Source organism: Myodes glareolus, chromosome 1 (genome assembly GCF_982192425.1).
Source record: "Myodes glareolus chromosome 1, mMyoGla1.1, whole genome shotgun sequence".
Taxonomy (NCBI): domain Eukaryota; kingdom Metazoa; phylum Chordata; class Mammalia; order Rodentia; family Cricetidae; genus Myodes; species Myodes glareolus.
In genome coordinates this window covers 32,014,908-32,033,577 of record NC_142026.1, presented here as the reverse complement: position 1 = coordinate 32,033,577, position 18,670 = coordinate 32,014,908, and the positions used below count along the sequence as shown (strand labels likewise).

The following is an 18,670-nucleotide window of genomic DNA, read 5'->3' as shown; positions in this document are numbered from 1 at the left end:
GGCCACAGAGTCAGCTGGAGAGCTTGTTCTCCTGAGAGAGTTGGATGTCACCTGTCAAGAATGCAGACGCGAGCAGGGCAGAAGATCTGTGTGCGCAGATGTGCCTTCGGGGCTGTTGAATGTAAATTTCACAAGTCACCTCCAGCTGCAAGTGAGAACAACACAAGGAGGGGTTGGCTGCTAGCGCAATTCCTGCGGCTGCCCCTTGTCTCCCCACAGTCATAAGGGAAGCCTCGTGGGGAAAGTGGTGTCCTGTTACAAAAGGAACCAGGCAAGCACTGATCGGTCAGGTCACTTCAGTGACAACCATGGCGGAAGTCCACAGAAGCCACTAAGCCACTTTCCACATCTGGCCTAAGTGACTAGAACTCGGTTCCATAGATCCCCTCGGGGTATGAGAGAAATCCCAGGACGTGTCTAATCAGGTGGGGGAGACCCAGAGAAGAGGCTGAGGGTGCTGGGGAGGGCGCTTTGCTGGGTAGATCTGGGTTTGGTCACCTACCCTCCAGAGCCCTCCATCTCCCGATGGCAGAAGTGGGGTCAGGGCCGAGAACTCCATCTGTCCTGTACCCTGAAGTCCTCCAGACCTCAGACAGGCCCTAAGCCCACAGCCGGAAGTGTCCTCACTCTCTAGGCCACTCCGTAAGGATGTCTGTAAGAGCTGCGGTTGCCAGGCCTGTGCGGCCCCCTGGCTCCCTGCTGAACCCCAACCGCAGAGACCTTCCCTGGACCTCCTCTTCACCTCTGAGTGGTCTAGGTCTAGGTCACGTTCCTCAAAACGTGACATCCTGCATGCGCATCTGGTACATCTTTCCCAAAGTCTCCTTCTGCCCCTTCCCCAGATTCCATTCTCCACACCGTCCCTTCCCTCTGCCACCCTTTCCCAGACTCTCCCATCCCTGCCCCCAGCCAGCACCCTTGGCAAGCCTACGATTCCCACCCACCTTTCAGACACCGAACGTCTGTCACCAGTCTCCCCACCTGCCCCATCACTGTCTTTCCCAGACACCTCACCAATCAAAATGTACACAGCTCCCCCAAGTCCTACCTGGTTAGCCTCTGTGCCTCCATCACTCTGATCTTCCTCGCACACTGCTCCTGGGCTCTCCTCCTCCAAAGTCCAGCATATATGTCCCCTTCTCCCAGAGTCCAGCTGAGGCCCCTAGCTTAATTTCAGCTTCTCCAGCAGTGTGGATCTTGAGATTCCCAGCATCCTTTGCCTCCCTTGGCAGGAACACCTGGGGCTCAGTACCATCCTGGCTTACCATTGCAGGTTCACTGTCTCAGGGCTCAGTTCCTTCCTGACCATAAACTCTTAGCAGCATATCCCAAGACGTTTCCACATTTAAAACCCACCCTACTTAGCCATGGGAGCACCCAGGGTTAGCCAGGGCCATGCCCAAAGCATCCTGCCATATCCAAGTATGAACAAAAGAAGAATGAATGGCCTCTTTCTCCTGCCACCAAAAAAAGTGCACCCCTTCATCATGCCATGCTGCTATATAACTCCCACTAGCCACAAACAATGCCCCTTTGCTTGTGTCACCTGAAAGGACACGGAGAATGGTGAACAACCATAAAAGTATGTTTCTGATTGTCACACAGCTCCCTGCATCTTCTCAGTTGTCCCTGAAAGGAAAAGAAGGGACAAGTTATATTGAGCTAGCCAAGATAGCATATAGCTGTGGTCCTAGCATTAGCAAGGAATAGGAGAAGGATTGGGCCAGCCTGGGCTATACAGTGAGATCCTGCCTCAGATTTTATGATTAATGTTGTTGGCATTAACATTAACACATTAACAGCCAAGACATGGACACCCAGAGTCGCTAAAACCAGAGTCCCTCAAGGACAGCTGTTGCCCTCGCCATACTGACCAGCATTGAATTCTGTGTACCTTGTACCTCCTGAGTGCCTGCTCTGTTCTGCCACCCCCAGCCCCCATGTTGGAGAGCACCTGGCCTGAGGTGTAGACTGTGGATGAGGTCAGAAGGCAGCAACAACAATAATCCAAGTTGCTTCACGGCCAAGTGCCAGATAACCTCTGCTCCTGAGCCTGGGGCCAGCTCAGGAGAAACACCTCTCGACTTTGCCCCCGGCCCTTGGCCTTTCCCCATCTCATAGGCTTCAATGCATAGCAGAAAAGAAGGTTCCAGAAGAAATGAACACGTCTCAGCCGATCTCATTGTCTGTCTCTCTGCATTCCGTTCCCAAGCCGTCAGAGGATTTAGTGAAGCTCTTAACAGAGAAACCCCACAACCATTACACACACACACACACACACACACACACACACATACAGCTTGGGTAAGCTATTGCAGGAATGCTCCTTAAAATTTTGAGTCTGAAAAAATGCAGAACCAGGGAAGAAAAGCTGGCCTGGAGGACCCCAGAGGCCTCAGAGCCCAATGGGGCAGAAGATGAGCCTTGGACTTGACATGATTTCCTCGCATTCATTGTAGCCAGAGACCCCTTTGTACAGTGCAGCCGCAGCCTGAGGCCCACTAGCAGACTAAGGACCTCTGGCTTTCTCGGCAGCATCCAGCCGCATTGGCCTCTGTCTTTTCCAGGGTCCCCAGAAGTGCACGAGAAAGCCCCCTTGGTGAAGTCGCTGCTGTTGGCCGGGCCTCCGGGGGTAGGGAAGAAAATGCTGGTCCACGCCATCTGCACAGAAACAGGAGCTACCCTCTTCAACTTGTCCTCCTCCAACATCGCCGGGAAGTACCCCGGCAAAACCGGCCTGCAGATGATGCTACACTTGGTTTTCAAGGTACGTGCCGGGGCTCCTCTTTCGGATCCAAGTGACACTCCGTTCCTGCAGGTCATCCTTCTAGACCAGCAGACACATTTGTGTTGAATTCCCATTTCATCCCTCCCCCCACAATAAATTAACTCATTCTCACATCTGGCTAGGCACCGCACAATTAGAAACAGCTTCTTCGGAGCATAAACACCCTACTGTGCCGCCCAGCCCTGACTCCTGCGGCCACGGGGTTCCTTAACGAAATGCCTGCACGTCTCCTGGAAACTCAGACCCGCGTTTGACTTCCTCGACTCATCAGTGTAGGATCTGTGTGTAGATTGCTTCTCATGTGGTATAAATTACCCTGCTCCGTTTCCCTCTCGGCGCGGCCTCTCCCGACAGGTCCGAAGGAGGAAAGTGCAGGGTTGCTAAGCCCAGCGCAGGAAACTAACGGACAGGGATGACACAGGGTCACAGACAGCATCTCAGAGGACCCAGTGCACTGCCAGCTCTGTGACCTTAGTTAAGTTCTTAACAGCCCCTTTGGGTCCCATCACCAGAAGGAATGAACCTTAAAGAACTCTGATAGGAATCTTTTATTATGCTATGAAGATTTTACAAGATGTAATTTTTGACTTGGCTGAGGACCTTGCAGTCATCCCCCTGCCTGTCAGCTTGGAGTGTAGAAACCAGTGTGGCTGCACACACTATCCAGGTTGGGCACTGGATTGAACCTGCCTTTCAGAGCTCTAAAAAATGGGGACGGTAGGGTCAACGAAACACAGATAGAAGTGAGCCCCTCCTAGGAATGCTGGCCCAGGAAATCTCAGATGAGTGAAGTCAGAAGTGGGCTTCAATCCCTCAGCCAGCTCTCGCCATAGGACCCTTAGGGAATGTTGCTCTCTCCTCTTTCGTGAGTGGCAAAGGAACCCTACAGCACAACACTTCCGGTCACAGGACGCCTATCTGATGTGCTCTGCTCAGATGACTGACTCCTCTTGTGAAATATCTCTTCAGGGCCTGGCCTGCTTTGGGTGGATGGATGGGCGAGTGGGTGTGTGTTTGTGTTTGCATCTGTGGGATGCACATGTGTGAGTCGGGGTAAGCGTGCAAGTGTGTCAGAACGCATGCGACAGTCAGAGGTCAACCTTGGGTGTCATTCTTCAGATGCCACCCACCTCGTTGGAGGAGACAGGGTCTCTCACTGGTCTGGACTCACCAGGTAGGCTGATCTGGTTGGCTGGCAAGCACCAGAGATCTGCCTGTCTCTACCTCCCCATCTCTGGAATTAGAAGCACACACCAATTCCCGGCTGTCTCAAGCGAGTACTGACTGGGGATCAGGCTTGACTCTTCCCGCTTATTCAACAAGCACTTTCCCAACTGAGCTGTCTCACCAGCCCCCTCACGGCCTACCTTCCATATTGGCTTCTTGGTTTGTCAGAATTTTTTGTATATCCTGAATGCGATGTCCTTGTTACTCATGAATTGTAAGCATCCGCATTTCCCCAGCCTCTCCTGGGCACATTGTTCCGAATGTGTGCTGGTTAAACTGTCAATTTGACACAACCTAGAATCACCTGGAGAGAGTCTCAGAGAGGAATTATCTAGATCAGATTGGTCTGCAGGGGTTGTCTTGGTTGCTAATTGACGTAGAAAGAGACAGTCCACTGTGGGCAGCACCATTCCCTAGGCGGGGGGGGGGGGGGGCTGAACTGTGTAAGAATAAAGAAATTGAGCTGAACAGGAGCAAGCAAGAAAGAGATAGTCATTCCCCTCTGCCCTCTGCTGAATGTGATGTGACTAGCTGTTCGAAGTTTCTCTGGGGAGAACCTGCAACTGCTAGGAAACTTGCAGCCAGTGGGGGGCACTCAGTCTCCCATGGCACCCCCAAAGCAGGGTGGGAAAACAAACTTCTGGTTTGCTTCATAACCATAGATTCAAGTCCATTTTGTGCCCATTACTCCTGAAGGATTCTTGTATTTTACACAGAGTAACAGGGGGAGGGGTCTCCATTAAGACACGTTCAGTGTAAATGGGAACAAGTTACTTCAGATTTTCTGTCCAGCTGGGGTAAGATGAAGACAAGAAGGTGTTGCCTTTAGGAAATACTAGAAATTCCTCGTGTGATCAGTTCAACATTTGGAACACTGTCACCGTCCCTCTGTCTCCTGGTGTAGGCAGGGAGAACCAGGGGTAGAAGATGGGGAGACACAGGGAGAACTTTCATCTTCAGGGAGCCAAAGAAAGCCCGAGGGGACAGAAGCAACGACATGGGAGAGTCCTAGAGCGGACCCAACTCTGCAGGTGCCTTGATCTCGGACTCGCAGCCCCAGAATATAAGCCAATGCATTTCTGTTTTTAAGCAGACAGAAAGAACAAAACATTGGTTGGTTGGTATATGACGATCACCGAATAAGTATGCATGGGCAGAGAGGCTGTTTCCCAGGAATCTACAGGCACACATCTCTCCAGATTCTTAGGACAGTCAGTCAGAGGCAGGGTACCTTTTGGACTTTGGGAGACGTCCAACCGGAAGTGAGGCACATAAGGAGTTATATGCACTGTTCAGGTGTGAACACCAAGGGCCTGGACACTGAGCATCAATCCCATAAGGGTGTCTGTATGAAGGCCAGGGTCACCTCCCACAGCACGATGAGGGTGGTTTCAGATTTAGGGATGGGGTCCAGAGCAATTCCCAAGCCTTTACCTACACACGTACTTTATTCATAGCAGGTTTAAGCCAATGGCAGGTTTAAGCAGGATGTGTGGAGAGTTCACTATATTCTTCCCCACTCACATACGGCCCCCACCACCAGCATCCCACAGTGTGAATGCGCTGTGGTCCAGGACTCCGCATGCCATGTCCTCATCACACCTGTTAGTGGTAGGTGTCTGAGTAGCCAGAGAGATATCTATATTATATTATACTCTCTGAGTCTTCAGCATTTAATCCTGGGAGGATAGAGTGAAAGTCGAGAACACCCCGAAAGGATCTCAGATGGAACCATGTGGGAAAATCCACCCCAAATTGGGGGCATTGTAATCTAGAAAAAAGGAAAGGAAAGGTAAGATCTCTTGATCACAGAGTCATGTAGTAGGTGTGTCTCCAGCTCTGGGAAGAAGGGAAGTCATTTGAGAGGAAGGAAGGAAGGAAGGAAGGAAGGAAGGAAGGAAGGAAGGAAGGAAGGAAGTCAGTTTCTCCAGGGAGATGTTAGCTTTGACTGCCCTCCAAGGACAAGCGGGGCTAGAGGAGAGAGCACACATCAGACCGTGAGCACCCTGCACTGTCGGCAGAATGTGAGGGAAAACAGTGGACACTAAGTCCCGACTGCGGGATTGAAGACTGCTGATGTTGTTCATGGAGAAGTGAGTGATCTGTGGTCAGGCTTAGACACCACAAGCATGGAAGGATGCTTCTCCACCCTGGAAACACTTAGGGGGCTGATGGGACATTAACTGCAGTTCAACCTACCCTGGGGACTTAAGAGTGCCTGAGTATTTAGCCCATATATGCCCTGTTCTTCCCAAGGTGCTCCAACATTAGTGCAATATGGAGGGAGTCCTTCGGCCAGTGTACAGAAGGGCGTGGACTGGAAGGAATGGGACTTTCAGCACAGTATCCTCGCACGTGTGAACACAACATTCCATCCTGACCTCTCCCCTTACAGTTACAGCATCATTGTGTCCATTCCTGTCAGCGCTGCCCTACCCCCAACACACTGCCCATCAGAAGCCTTCCTCACGAGTCCCTGAACACCTAGTCCTTCTCCTCTCCCCTTCCTCAGTTTACCACTTTTTCATCAGTTTTAGGATACTTCTGCTCTGTTGTTGGTTATCATTTGCAGTTTCACAACTAAGTTAGCCCCTTGCTAGGACTTGAATCATTTCACAGATTATATAAAAGATGGCAAAAGACGACAGCGATTAACAATAGAATGTTGAAATAGTGGACGTGCAGAGGAAAATGTCTTCATATCCTATTCAAATGGACCCCTAGCTAGTAAAGAATGTGAACCTCCAATAACCTGAACCCTTCTGTTCCTCTCTAGCATGGCAGCACCTTGCATACAGACTCGGGATATTGTACCCCTGCAGGCAGGGAGGGGTCCCCACCGTCAAAGATCCCCTCCCTTCAGCCAATAACAAATGCTCTGCCAGTGCTCACGGAATAAAGAGCGAGTGGGTGGAGGAATGGGCATGAGTGGTCCTTTCCAGCTTGGTAAACTGAGGCAGCATCAGTTGGGTTTTATTTTCCTAAAGTTCTCCCTATTGTGTGGGAGAGAATCCTAACATGTCCAGGGCTCATGTCTGTAACACATATGACGTAAGCATGTTTTGACAGCTCAGACAGTGTGCCCTGAGGTCTGATGCCTGTGGTAACCAGGCAGTGTCCTCGGAGAAATCACAGAACTCGTTGAGGATGCCTTGTTTTCCTGACACTCCGACTTAGTCATTGACAGAAACATTTGATATTTGGTAGGACTGAAGAGCCCTCTGCTGGTCGCAGTGTGAACTATCCCACATGATATCCAGAGGTTCAATTACATTTAATTGGCCATGACCTCAAACTAGCTGTATAATTTAAATGAAGCTTCTCCATAGCTGCATGAAAATTAAACAGGCAAAAAAATAGCATTTTTCATTAACAAATTGTCAAATACCTTTTGGGGGATTTTTAGTAATAACATACACAAAACGTATGAATAGCAGACCCGAGTTCTTATTGTTGGTCAACAGAGCCTCCACTCAAGAGAGGTGGATAGGCAGGTGAAGCCGCTAGATGGTTGAGTACAGGCAGGTAGAGCCTCCAGTAACCGTGGCTGTCAGCTCCTTAGACATGGAAATAGCAGAGATGAGACTCAGCCGTCCAGGCCTCACCAACTCAAGCCGAAGGAGCCGGTGCTAAGCCGAGTGGCCAGACTGCTCCACTAGCTGATGAGGGAGAAGAACCGGCTATGGTTTGGTGATGATAACTGTGGCTTTAAAAGCGTTTCTTATCAGGTAGAAACAGCCTGACCTTGTACTTGGTGAGTTCGAGATGGTTGACTTCCTTCACAGACTGCTGGGCTACTGGGGCCAGAGTCCTCTTGCATAATGTCCTGGCCTTATGATGGCTCACTGACCCTCTGGTGAAGTTTGTAGAAAAATGCAAGTGTGGGGTGGAAGAAATAGAAGTGTTCTAGCAGGCAACTATCCAAGTCAGCCGTGGATTGTTATCTTGGGCAAAACATCTTCTTTTCTTCTTCTTCTTCTTCCTCTTCCTCTTTTTCTTCTTCTTCTTTCTCCTCCTCCTCTTCTTCCTCCTCTTCTTCCTCCTCCTCCTCCTCCTCCTCTTCCTCTTCCTCTTCCTCTTCCTCTTCCTCTTCCTCTTCTTCCTCTTCTTCTTCTTCTTCTTCTTCTTCTTCTTCTTCTTCTTCTTCTTCTTCTTCTTCTTCTTCTCTCTCACTTTTTGTTTGTTATGTTTTTCAAGACAAGGTTTTTTGTGTAGCCCTGGCTATCCTGGAACTCTGTAGATCAGACTGACTTTGAACTCAGAAATTCGCCTGTCTCTGCCTTCTGAGTGCTAGGACTAAATGTGTGCATCCCCACCATCTGACAATATACTTTTGGGTGACCAACAGGCCTGTGTACTGGTGAGATGAGCCTGGCCCCTTAGGACAGTGAAGGGTACAGATAGGACATAAAGACAGATGTCAAGCACTTTGTATCACTTTCAATATCAGCAGGATCTTGTAAAGAGACGGCCTTATCATACAAATGGGATCCACGCAGTGACTGTGGCCATTGAGAGGCCAGTAGTGGCCCTGGCACCCTAGGCCTGGTCCTTCCCAGAGTTAGGTTGCTTAGAAATGACGTCCAAAGTGGGTAATAAACTCAATCAAAGGCTAAATGTTAACCCAAGCCTGACAGGCAACCAACACCAGAAGGGAAAGTTGAAAAGAACTTAGAAGAAAGAGACGGCCCTGGGGTGAGCCTCTGAGACCTCAAAGCCCACCCCCAGGGACAGGGTCTCTCCAACACGGCCACGCCTCCTAATCCTTCCAGGCCTTCTCAAATAGCAGCACTCCCTAATGACTAAACATTCAAATAAATGAGCCTACGGGGGTTATTCTTATTGAAGCCACCACTTTCAGTTTTTGCAAGGTGACCTAAGTGGCCATTGTTCATCCTAACTGCCATGCCAGAGGCCTTATCCACAGCCATGCTGGAAGCAAACTCAACACATTAGTCCTATGATGGCCTAGTCAGAGTCTGACCTTGTGACCTAAACTGGTTATTTTTGTGACAAAGCTTTGAAAGAGTATAAGGACCCAGGCAAAGATCCACACACCACACTTCTAACAGATGGCAGATTAATGGCCCAGAGTTTACAGCTTTTAGTCCCCTTGTGGTCCCTACCTGTTCACTGGAGGTGAGTGGGTGTAGACAGGTAGACCCTCCAAGAGACTATGACTTTAAAGCCACACAGTCTGTGTGTGACTTCTACCAGGCCCTGTCCTTCTAAGGGAATATCAACCATGTGCCCCCACAATGCCCATCCAAGTACCAGTAGGTCTAAGGTGGGTCAGAAGTCATCTCTATGTTCAAAATAAAGAGAGAACCGTGAATGAAGGTCCCTCGTGTTAGGATGTCAGAGAAGTTCATTTCCTGTTTGGAGAACAGGCAGCCTGCACGACAGTCCGTGGGGCAGTGCTCAGAGCCAGAGACCCTTCCCATGTCTGTGACTGGCAGGGAGGGGTTTGTAAAGATGGGAAATGTGTGAAGACAGCTGTGGAATGGACAGATTCAAGAGGCCTGTGCCAGTCTATGCTCCGGAGCTCTGCCCGGTGGAGACCCTCTCCTTGGCAGGCATGTTTGCCCAGTGTCCAGTTGATACGATCTTCAGAAGAAATCCAAGAAGAGTCCCCAAAATGACACAGTCTAGGGGTCTTGATTGGGTTCCTTTTCTCTGCCAGTTAATGAAAAGGCAGGAACCATCTGAACCACAACCATAGCAGGAGAGAAACCTACACCGCAGACAGAATAACAGGCAGGGAATAGTGCTTGCTGGGGGTGAGGGAACACACATGCAGCGGGCACACACACAGAGAAGGCTCTGCAGAGGGTGACCCGAGAAGCTGAAATTGGTCAGTCTCTTCTTGAGGGCTGGAGGTCTGAAAGCCCCTGAAGAGTCTCCCCTGCCCCTAGTTTATGGTAAATCGGCTTGAAGAAAGGAAGGATGGTTGATTGGTCCAGAACTGTTGTGTGACCTCCTGAGACGGGGTGGGGGGCACTTGAGGGATAAAAGCCCACAAGGCCTCTATTTTAGGCTGCCAGGCTTCTGACTCCAGTCAGAAGAGTGAGGAAGAAGTTGGCCATCTTAGAGATTTGCCACCTCTGTTGCCTAGCAATGACCCCTGTCGCTGTCTGCCCACCAAGGAGTCAACTCCTAGACTCTCACAGTGTCACAGTGTCCCATAGTGGTAGTCCTCTCTCCTTCGCTCCACCCACCTCCTACCTCATCTCCTTCCAAGATTGTCTTCTCTGAGTCCTCACCACCCCAGCCAAGATCTTGGTGCCTCAACATAATAGATCGCTGGCTCCAACCCTCCACCTGCAGTACGTTCATGACCTTCCCTTGAGACTCGAAGAATGTTGAAGCTGGAGAGTCATGAAATAAGATGTTTTGACATCTCTGGGCACTGATTTTATTAAATAAAAAGCCATAGAGGAGGACGAAAGAAGCAGAGAGGGTATCCCTTTATCTTGTGGCATGTATCCACTGCAAAGGTGACAGCTGCCAGGCAGGTGGCCTGGTTTGTGCTGGTCACTCATCAGATAATTGGTTTGAGATTTTTCAGCCCTCTGCCAGGCAGCCTCACCCTCACTAGCAGCCTTGCAAAGCTGCACCAGAGCTGGAGGGAATGGCTGTGACGATTCCAGGGATCACTGGCAATGAATGGACTTGAGATTTGGAGAGAGGGGAGCTGCATGGAAGGGTCAGGCCAGACACAACATAGACAAATTGTTTTAGTCCATTACTAGCATAGACAGAAGGGTGTGTGTGTGTGTGTGTGTGTGTCTGTGTGTGTGTGTGTCTGTGTGTGTCTGTGTGAGTGGAGGCCAGAGATTAGTAATGATTATCTTCTTAGTTTTTGATGCAAGGTCTCTCTCACTGAAGCTGATCTGGCTGTTTTGGCTGGACTGGTTAGCCAGCAAGCCCCAGGGGGTCCTTCTGTCTCTAGCTCCCTGCACTGGGGTTACAGACATGCACCGCTATGACAGCTTTAAACCTGGGTTCAGGGGATCCAAACCCAGGTCCTCACGCCTGCACAGCAAATGCTTTCCGGACTGAGCCATCTACTCCTCCCCTTGATTGAGGTTTTTATTCTCTGTTTTCTAGCAATCAAACTCTAGAAAGGAGAAAATAGCTAGTGACAAAAATAAACCACAGGAAACAAGGCAAAAATTAGGCCCCCATAAATGGAGGTTGCCCCAGATTCAGAGGTCACAGTGGTTCAGGTAGAGGTCATGTCTAGGGAGAAAGAGCTGGGTTTGTGGAATCAGCAGAGCGTCTGGGTCTCCATCCTCCATGCATTCACCTTCAGGGCCCCTGCTTCTCTCCTCTGAAGCAGGGACTCTGGAGCTGCCCCATGTCCTTGGTCCAGAGCAGACTAGGGAAACACGGGCATCGCCTGTGCTTTCTGCATCATCCTGGCCTCTGTCCTGCTTCTGCCATTTTGCAGCTGTGTAGCTCAGGTCATCTCTGACTCTCAGCATTCCTGTCTATGAATAGGGTGTGGTAATGGGACACACTCTGTGTGATCGAGGTGAGGACACTGGATGCATGTGACCCCCTGGGGAGGGGGCAGGGTTCAGCGGGTGATGGCTGTGTCACACGCACTGGCTCCGATGTGTGCCGTGCCCCTGCCCTGTGTCTGGTCCAAAGCTATTCCACCACTCACCACTAGACCATCCTCAGTTACTTTCCACACCACTTGAGGACTGGGATTTTAAAATAAGACTTGAATTCTCGAACTCTGTGGCACAGCGTCTAAAAGCCGAATATCTCCCCAACTGTGCTGGATCCTAGTGTGTTGGGGCACGCCGATGCATCTGACACAGGTGCTGGATCAAGTTCAGTCAGCACCTGCTTTGTCATTGAAGGTCCATAATCTACTTTCCCATATCACATATAATGCCAGGGGACAGACCCCGCCATCAAGCCCCTAGTGTCTTTTCTGTCAGCCATTGAACAAATGACTGGGTTTGAAATCCCACCTGCTGCCAAAACGATGTTCCATCAACGATGTTTCAAGAAATGTATACATAAGAGTTCCCAGCTCTGTATGTGTGCTGTAACTGGTATTGCCTTTGTCCACCACGATTTCACACAAAGCTCAAATTGTTGCAAAAATACTTGAACTCCACTACTAGGTGGGTTCTTTGAAGAAATTGTTAGGCGTGTGGCAATTATTCGCAGGCCTTGGTTTAGTCCAGTCCCAACTCTGCCATGAAGCCCTGCTCGCCCTAGCAAGGCTCGGAGCCACCATCCTGCAGGGGAGCCTCGGTCACAAAGGCACAGGTGAACAGCCACGAACAAATAGCATCATGGGAGCCCCGATGAAACTGTTTTCCGGTAGCAAGCAGACGTGAATGAACCTGGGAACTGTGAATAGGCCGCGACTCAGACACGTGGCTCCGTTCCCATTCACTTTCCACTGCAACCCGGGGGTTTATTACAAACCAAACCAGGCAGGGGCTCTGGGCACGGCTACAGGGATGTGTCCATTAAGACAGGCCTGAGGACACCCCATGGCCTCACCTCCCAGTCAGGAACAGAGATGCAAAGTGCACAGATGATCCGTGCAAGGGGGCAGGGGACAGACACACTTCCAGGTGACCTGAGAGCCGGCCCTCCTTGAGGCGTGCCAGAGATGCCCCAGTCATGACACAGGAAAAGAGAGCAAACACCCCTCAGGAAGAAACACGTTCACATCTAGGCCGGATCTTTTCCTCCGCAGGTGGCTCGACAGTTTCAGCCATCGGTGGTGTGGATCCAAGACACGGAGAAAACCTTCTACAAAAGAGTCCCGCTGGCTGAGAGGCAGGTGAGTCCTCCTGGTGGCCTTCTTGTCATTCTTTGTTTTCCTTCCTCCGGGGGGAGGGAGCTCACCAGGAACCATCTCTACTTTTCAAGAAACTCTTAGCTTTTTCAAAACAGTGAGGGAGACACCGCCGGGGCTTTAAATCCTCCCACAGTAGGCTCTCTGCCCTAAGTGCTTGTCAGTATTTGAAAGAAGCCAGTGCCTTGATTTTTATGAGGCATAATTTGGAAGAAAAAATGAGGGGCAAAAAAAAGGAAGGAGGGAGGTTTTTCAGCCCAAACATGATTCAGAGGAAAGAAACAATACCGAAAACTCCGCTCAGTTACAGCCAGGGGCGCACACGGAGTTATTATTACAATTTCCTATTGTTCATAATAATAAATAGCAAAGGGCCTAGAATCCAGGAACAAAGGCCATCAATAGCAAAGCTAAGTGTCCCGCATTCGGGGCCTCTGGGGAGCTCAGTCTCAATTGCTTCCTTCCTCCTTTTCTCTCTTTTCAATGGCCCCCCTCCCCCACACTTCCCCCCACAAATCACCAGCAAATTTCCCACAAGTTTAAAAAAAAAATTACAGATACACAGGCTTGTTATTCCACACCAATTTGTAGCAAAGCAAATAGTGGTTAGCCGTGGATTCTGATTAAATCGGTAAGGATTTTAATCACTTATGTATTATACATCATTTTCAGCAGGTAGAGGTGATTTGGGCAAAGCCCGAAAGCTCAATCTTTGCTTCTCCAAATGAGCCCTGATTGCCCTGTCATTTCAAAACCTCTTAGGAAGACTCATTTGTTATAGTTCTGGGAATCTGGTGGCTAGCGCCCTCTGCTGACCGTGTCAAGACATTGAGGAAGGAAAAAGTCCCAATCTGAAAAACCTATGACAGAAACTGTGATCATACGTCTAAAGGGCATCAGATGTGTAAAGAGGCATGCAGGGCTATGCATATTAGACAGGAGTCATCATAGTGTGGGCTGCTAATGGACATGGAGAATCGCTCTCCCACGGGACTTCACCCTGAGTGATGTGAAATTCAAAAGGCGGGTTCTGACGCTCGCCTTAGCTGGCTGTGTGTATTTCAGCAAGTCACTTAACCTTCTTAGTCTCTACTTACTTAACTATCAGCCAGAAGAGCCTCTGACTTCAGGAAATTTTTTTGACTTCCTCTCCCGTAACCTCTTAGCTCTACCAATCAGCTGTCACAAACGACTACAACCTAGTTCCACAGAGAATCCGAGGAGGGCAGCCCGTTGATGCCAGGGCAGAGGGCTGGGGTTGCCTTTAGGGAGTGCTGGTAGCAAGCAGCAAGATGAGATACCTCCCGTGGAGAAGCAGTGTGCAAGGGGGGAAGCTGGCAGCAATGGAGACGTTGGTGGTACAGACGGACAACTCTTCAGTCTCTGCAGCCACCCTTTCGCTCTTGTCTCCCTGATCCCACAAACACCATCCATAGCTGAGTCTGGTCTGTAGGTGATGGAGGCTGGGGAGGCTGGGAACAAATTGAACTTTTGCTCTGTTCACATTGACCAGAAGATCCTTGGATGTCAGGGGAATTTCCCACTCTGAAGACCACAGATGGCACCCTGCACAAATCCCGGAACATGGTAGTTGCTTTTCTGTTGCTGCAATAAAACAACGTGACCAAGGCATCTTAGAAAAGAAAGCACTTAATTTGGCTCATGGTTTCAGAGGGCTCAGGTCTACGATGGCCTAGTGAAGGCATGGCAGCTGGAAGAGCTGAGAGCTCACACCTGGCTCTGAGAGCTGGAGGCAGACTGCGCACTAGGAATGGCATGAATCTTTTGAAACCTCAGAGCCTGTCCCCAATGACACACCCCCTTCGACAGGCCACACCTCCTGGTCTTTCCTACACAGCTCTACCAACTGGGGACCAATCATTAAGATTTATAAGCCTATAGGGGCCATTATCATTCAAGCCACCACATAAAATATCCCATTGGATTCGAGTAAAAACATTCCTAAGGTGTCTGAACACAAGGCCCAGGGGTGACCCAGTCACCCCAGCAGGAGGTGGGTGCTGTGGGAAAGAGTCACATATGGGCATGGCAAGCTCCAGAAGATCTCGGGCACAGCGACCTCCTACCTGACCCAGGAGAGCAGGACCACACCGGGTTTGAGGCTGGACTTGCCCTACCCATGTTTCCCAGTCACCAGATCTTGGGAACCAACAGCAGTGGGCACCCGTTTCAGAAGGGAAGGGGCAAAGGCCAGGTCCAGCAGTTGTTACACTGGAAAAGAGGACTTGGGCAGCATTCTCACCAGCTCCTGGCCACATGGGACCCAGAGTCCTTTCTCCCACATGTCCCAGCCTCTATCCCAAAGGATTCTCTGATCTCTAAACTGCCAATGCCCAGAGAAGAAAACATCTACCTAAAACCAGGAGGCCAGATCCAAATGACCACAACCATGGCACAAAGAGCAAGGCCACTTGGCTTAGGGTGACCTCCCGCCGTGCTCGGAGATTCTAGGAGCATCCCTCGAAATCATATCCATGGGAATGTATCCCCCAGTACCTCTGCCTGGGATTAAGGTCCCACACAGTAAAACTCATGGAGTTTGTCCCATTCTGTGTGATGAGGGGATGGAGAAGGCCTAGCCAAGCATGAGAAAGCCGGAATGTGGAGCCTATGTCAGGATGCCATACTTGTGGGGTATGAAGACAGATTCTGACAGAGATGGCAGATAGAAGAGGCACAATAGATCCATGAGAGCAACTCCCAGCAACCCTGAAGGAAGCCTGTTCATCGCTCACAAAAGGAGACCAGAGATCCAAGTGAGCACAGCTGGGAAGGGGTACTGTGGGATTCAGAACCAGGCTAAGTGTGGAGGCCATACCTTCAACCTGGCTGGGTGCCACCACACACTGGAAGACCCTCAGTGTGACTCTGAATTTCCCATCTGCTATAGGGCCAGTCCTCTGTTCCTCTGTACCTCCCATAATGCCCCTGAGACCGTGCTAGGCCTCTCCTGGGACCTGGGGACCCGCCTTTGAAGACCCCTTGTCTTAGGGGCCAAAGATGAGAAGCTGAAATTGCCCCTCCTCCTACTCACTCCCAATCCTCCTCCGTGTCACCCCAGCAACCCTTGGCAAGGCCTCAGAAATGTCAGAAAACCTCACATCCTGGGTGGTTGCGGGGATTCACCCATGCTGCTTTGAGGAAGCCAGCCCTGCCCTGGTAAACCCTTGCTGGTGCCTGCCCCATGATGTTGCTCTAGCCAGACAGTCAGTCATGTCAGAGACGAAGGTAAAGATTGAGGCAAGGGTGCCTGCTCCTGCATTTTCTGCACCATTGCCCCGTGTTACTCCATCTAGTCCCAGCCCTCCCTGCCACCACAATAGGTCCCCACCGGGGAATGGCTTGCCTTGCTGGCACTGGCTGTGACACTCGGTTCATGGAGCTAACTGCAGAAAAGCAAACTGAAATTGCCGTATGGACGCTAGCCACTAATTTGAAATTGCCCGCAGTAACACAGTTGTGAGGGACTGGCAGGCCAGCCATGGTGGGTGGCGGATGCGGAGGTGGCCAGCTAATCAGAAGCCAGTTCCCGGCACGATTGATGAGCACGTCTTGTGCTGAATGAACAGCTCTGAAATAGAACAGTACCAGCCTGAGCACTGGGGAGCTGGGGACCGGATGAACACACCCCTGCTTCCTCATTCCCAGCTCAGAAGACCGCCCCTCGGTGTGAAGATGTCACCATGGATGCCACCCAGTATCAACATTTGTCATCCAAATAGGCTACTTAATTTTAGATCTCCCTGCCATTTCAGGGCATGCAAATAGCAATACCTCGCCTCAGAAAGGGAAGAGTGGACACTGCCATCTCCATAGCAACCGGAGTACTAAGAGTGGGTGGACTGAGCCATGCAGGTGTGCCCCTGTTTCGAGCCTTCTAGAGCCCTCAGATCAGTCCTTTCTCCGCCAGTCTTTGGGTGGCTCGCCCGTGCACCCCCCCCCCCCGCCATGCTATCCACCCTGCAAGGCTTCTTTGCCCTACTTTGTTTCTTAAAGGACTAGTCTACCCTCCCCACCATCCCTCACCTCTCAACCCACCCCCGTTCCATCTCTACACCACAGAAAAATGTTTCTAGAAAGTGCTGTGGTGTAAAAGTAGCACAAGTCTCCTCTGAAAACTACAAAAGCCTTGAGAAATTCCGAAGACCTAAATAAACAGGAAGACATTTGGTATACATGGGTTGAAGATTTAATGTTGCTAAGATGGAATCTTAGTTGGGTTTCTGTGCCTGCGATAAAACACTGACCAAAACCAACTCGGGGAAGGAACGATTCATTGCATCTTATAGGTCCATTGAGGGAAGCCAGGGTAGGACCCGGGGACAGGAATTGAGGCGGAGACCATGGAGGGATGCTACTCACTGGCATGGCCCCCACTGTTCTCTCGGCCTTTTCTATAGAGCTCAGGCCATCTGCCCAGGGGTGGTCCAGCCCTCCGTCGTCTAGGACCTCCCACGTCGAGCATTAGTCAAGAACATGCCTTGTCTTACAGCTGTGCTCACAGGCCAATCTGACGGAGGCCTCCATGTCACCCGTCAGTCCATGTCACTCCACTGAGGTCCCCTCTCCGCAGGTGACACTAGCTTGTGCTGACTAACAAGCACAGGTGGCATCGTCCCCAAGAGCCACCCTACAGGTGCAGTGTGACCCCCATAAACATGGCAGCTGCCTCGTTCATATACATTTAAAGCTAATCCTAAAGTTTATGTGGAAATCCAAGTGACCCAGCCAAAATAATAAAGCTCCCTAATTTTTACTGGGCTAAAAATCTGCATTTTTCCAAAGAAGACCCATGATTGACTCCCCCTAAGCTCATGAAAAGATGCAGAATATCATTAGACACCAGCCAATAGGAGCCACAATGAGCAGGGCTGGCCTTGGGCATCTCCACCCAAGCTGCCTTCCCATGCTTCCTCTTCGTTCAGCTGTACCAGTCAGGCTTAACTGCGAGGCAGGTATTACCCAGGGCAACAGGGCTAACCCTGCTTCTCCCTGGGATCCAGAGCAGACTCCTCCCCATACCCGCCCCTCCCTCTTGGTGTGGACTTGACCTGGAATGCTCAGCCTTGAGCTGCCTTCAAGCTGCCCCAGCTGCAGAGCCCGTGGTGACGTGAGAGCCATCACCTCCAGTCCTTGTGGTTCTTTGAGCAGCAAAGGAAAGCGTGAGCCCATCTTCCAGACAGCCCAGAACAAAGTGGGGTCCCTCTGCTAAGAGATTAGCCGTCTGGAGTGGCCCACTGGGGGTCCAAGTCCTGGGTCTTCCATTGGGTGCTTCCTTCCTTCTTTCTGTCCTTCTCAATCCTGAGTGTGAATATCAGAGGCCAGAGGTAGGAAATAGCCACAGAAAAGAAAGTCAAGTAGGAGGCACCTCCCAGGGCTCAGCCAGGGGACACACTTAGAGAAGTCACGATGGAAACCTCAAAATCCCCTCACCTAGTGCACATCACCACACCCCCTCCCCTTCAGCTTCTCTGCGCCCTAATCTTTCCTCCCCTCTCTTTTCAGAATGAACCAAAACGCCTAAAAAAGCACCTCCCCAAACTCCTGAAGCTCCTGAAGCCGGATGATAGGATCCTGATAGTGGGGACCACACAGCGCCCCTTTGATGCCGATCTCCAGTCCTTCTGCAGGGTATACCAAAAGATTATTTTGGTCCCCCGCCCCGACTACGCTTCCAGATATGGCAAGTATTATAAGACCTTCCATGCAGCACCGAGGCCTGGTTCCTGAGCCTTGAATGCAGGCGGGTAGCGCGGGAGGACCACAGGTGGGCTTGGAGCAGTGGCTCTCAACTTCCTAGT

At 50.7% G+C, this 18,670-nt stretch overlaps 1 protein-coding gene across 1 annotated transcript in view; it reads left to right on the top strand.

The window, feature by feature from the left end:
* Positions 1-18,670, top strand: part of Drc11 (dynein regulatory complex subunit 11) — a 116,014-nt gene that overhangs the window by 85,602 nt on the left and 11,742 nt on the right. Inside the window, exons 15-17 of the mRNA XM_048441795.3 lie at positions 2,568-2,767; positions 12,747-12,833; positions 18,375-18,552. Of these exons, the coding sequence (XP_048297752.1) occupies positions 2,568-2,767; positions 12,747-12,833; positions 18,375-18,552 (465 nt within the window). The remainder of the gene's footprint in view (positions 1-2,567; positions 2,768-12,746; positions 12,834-18,374; positions 18,553-18,670) is intronic.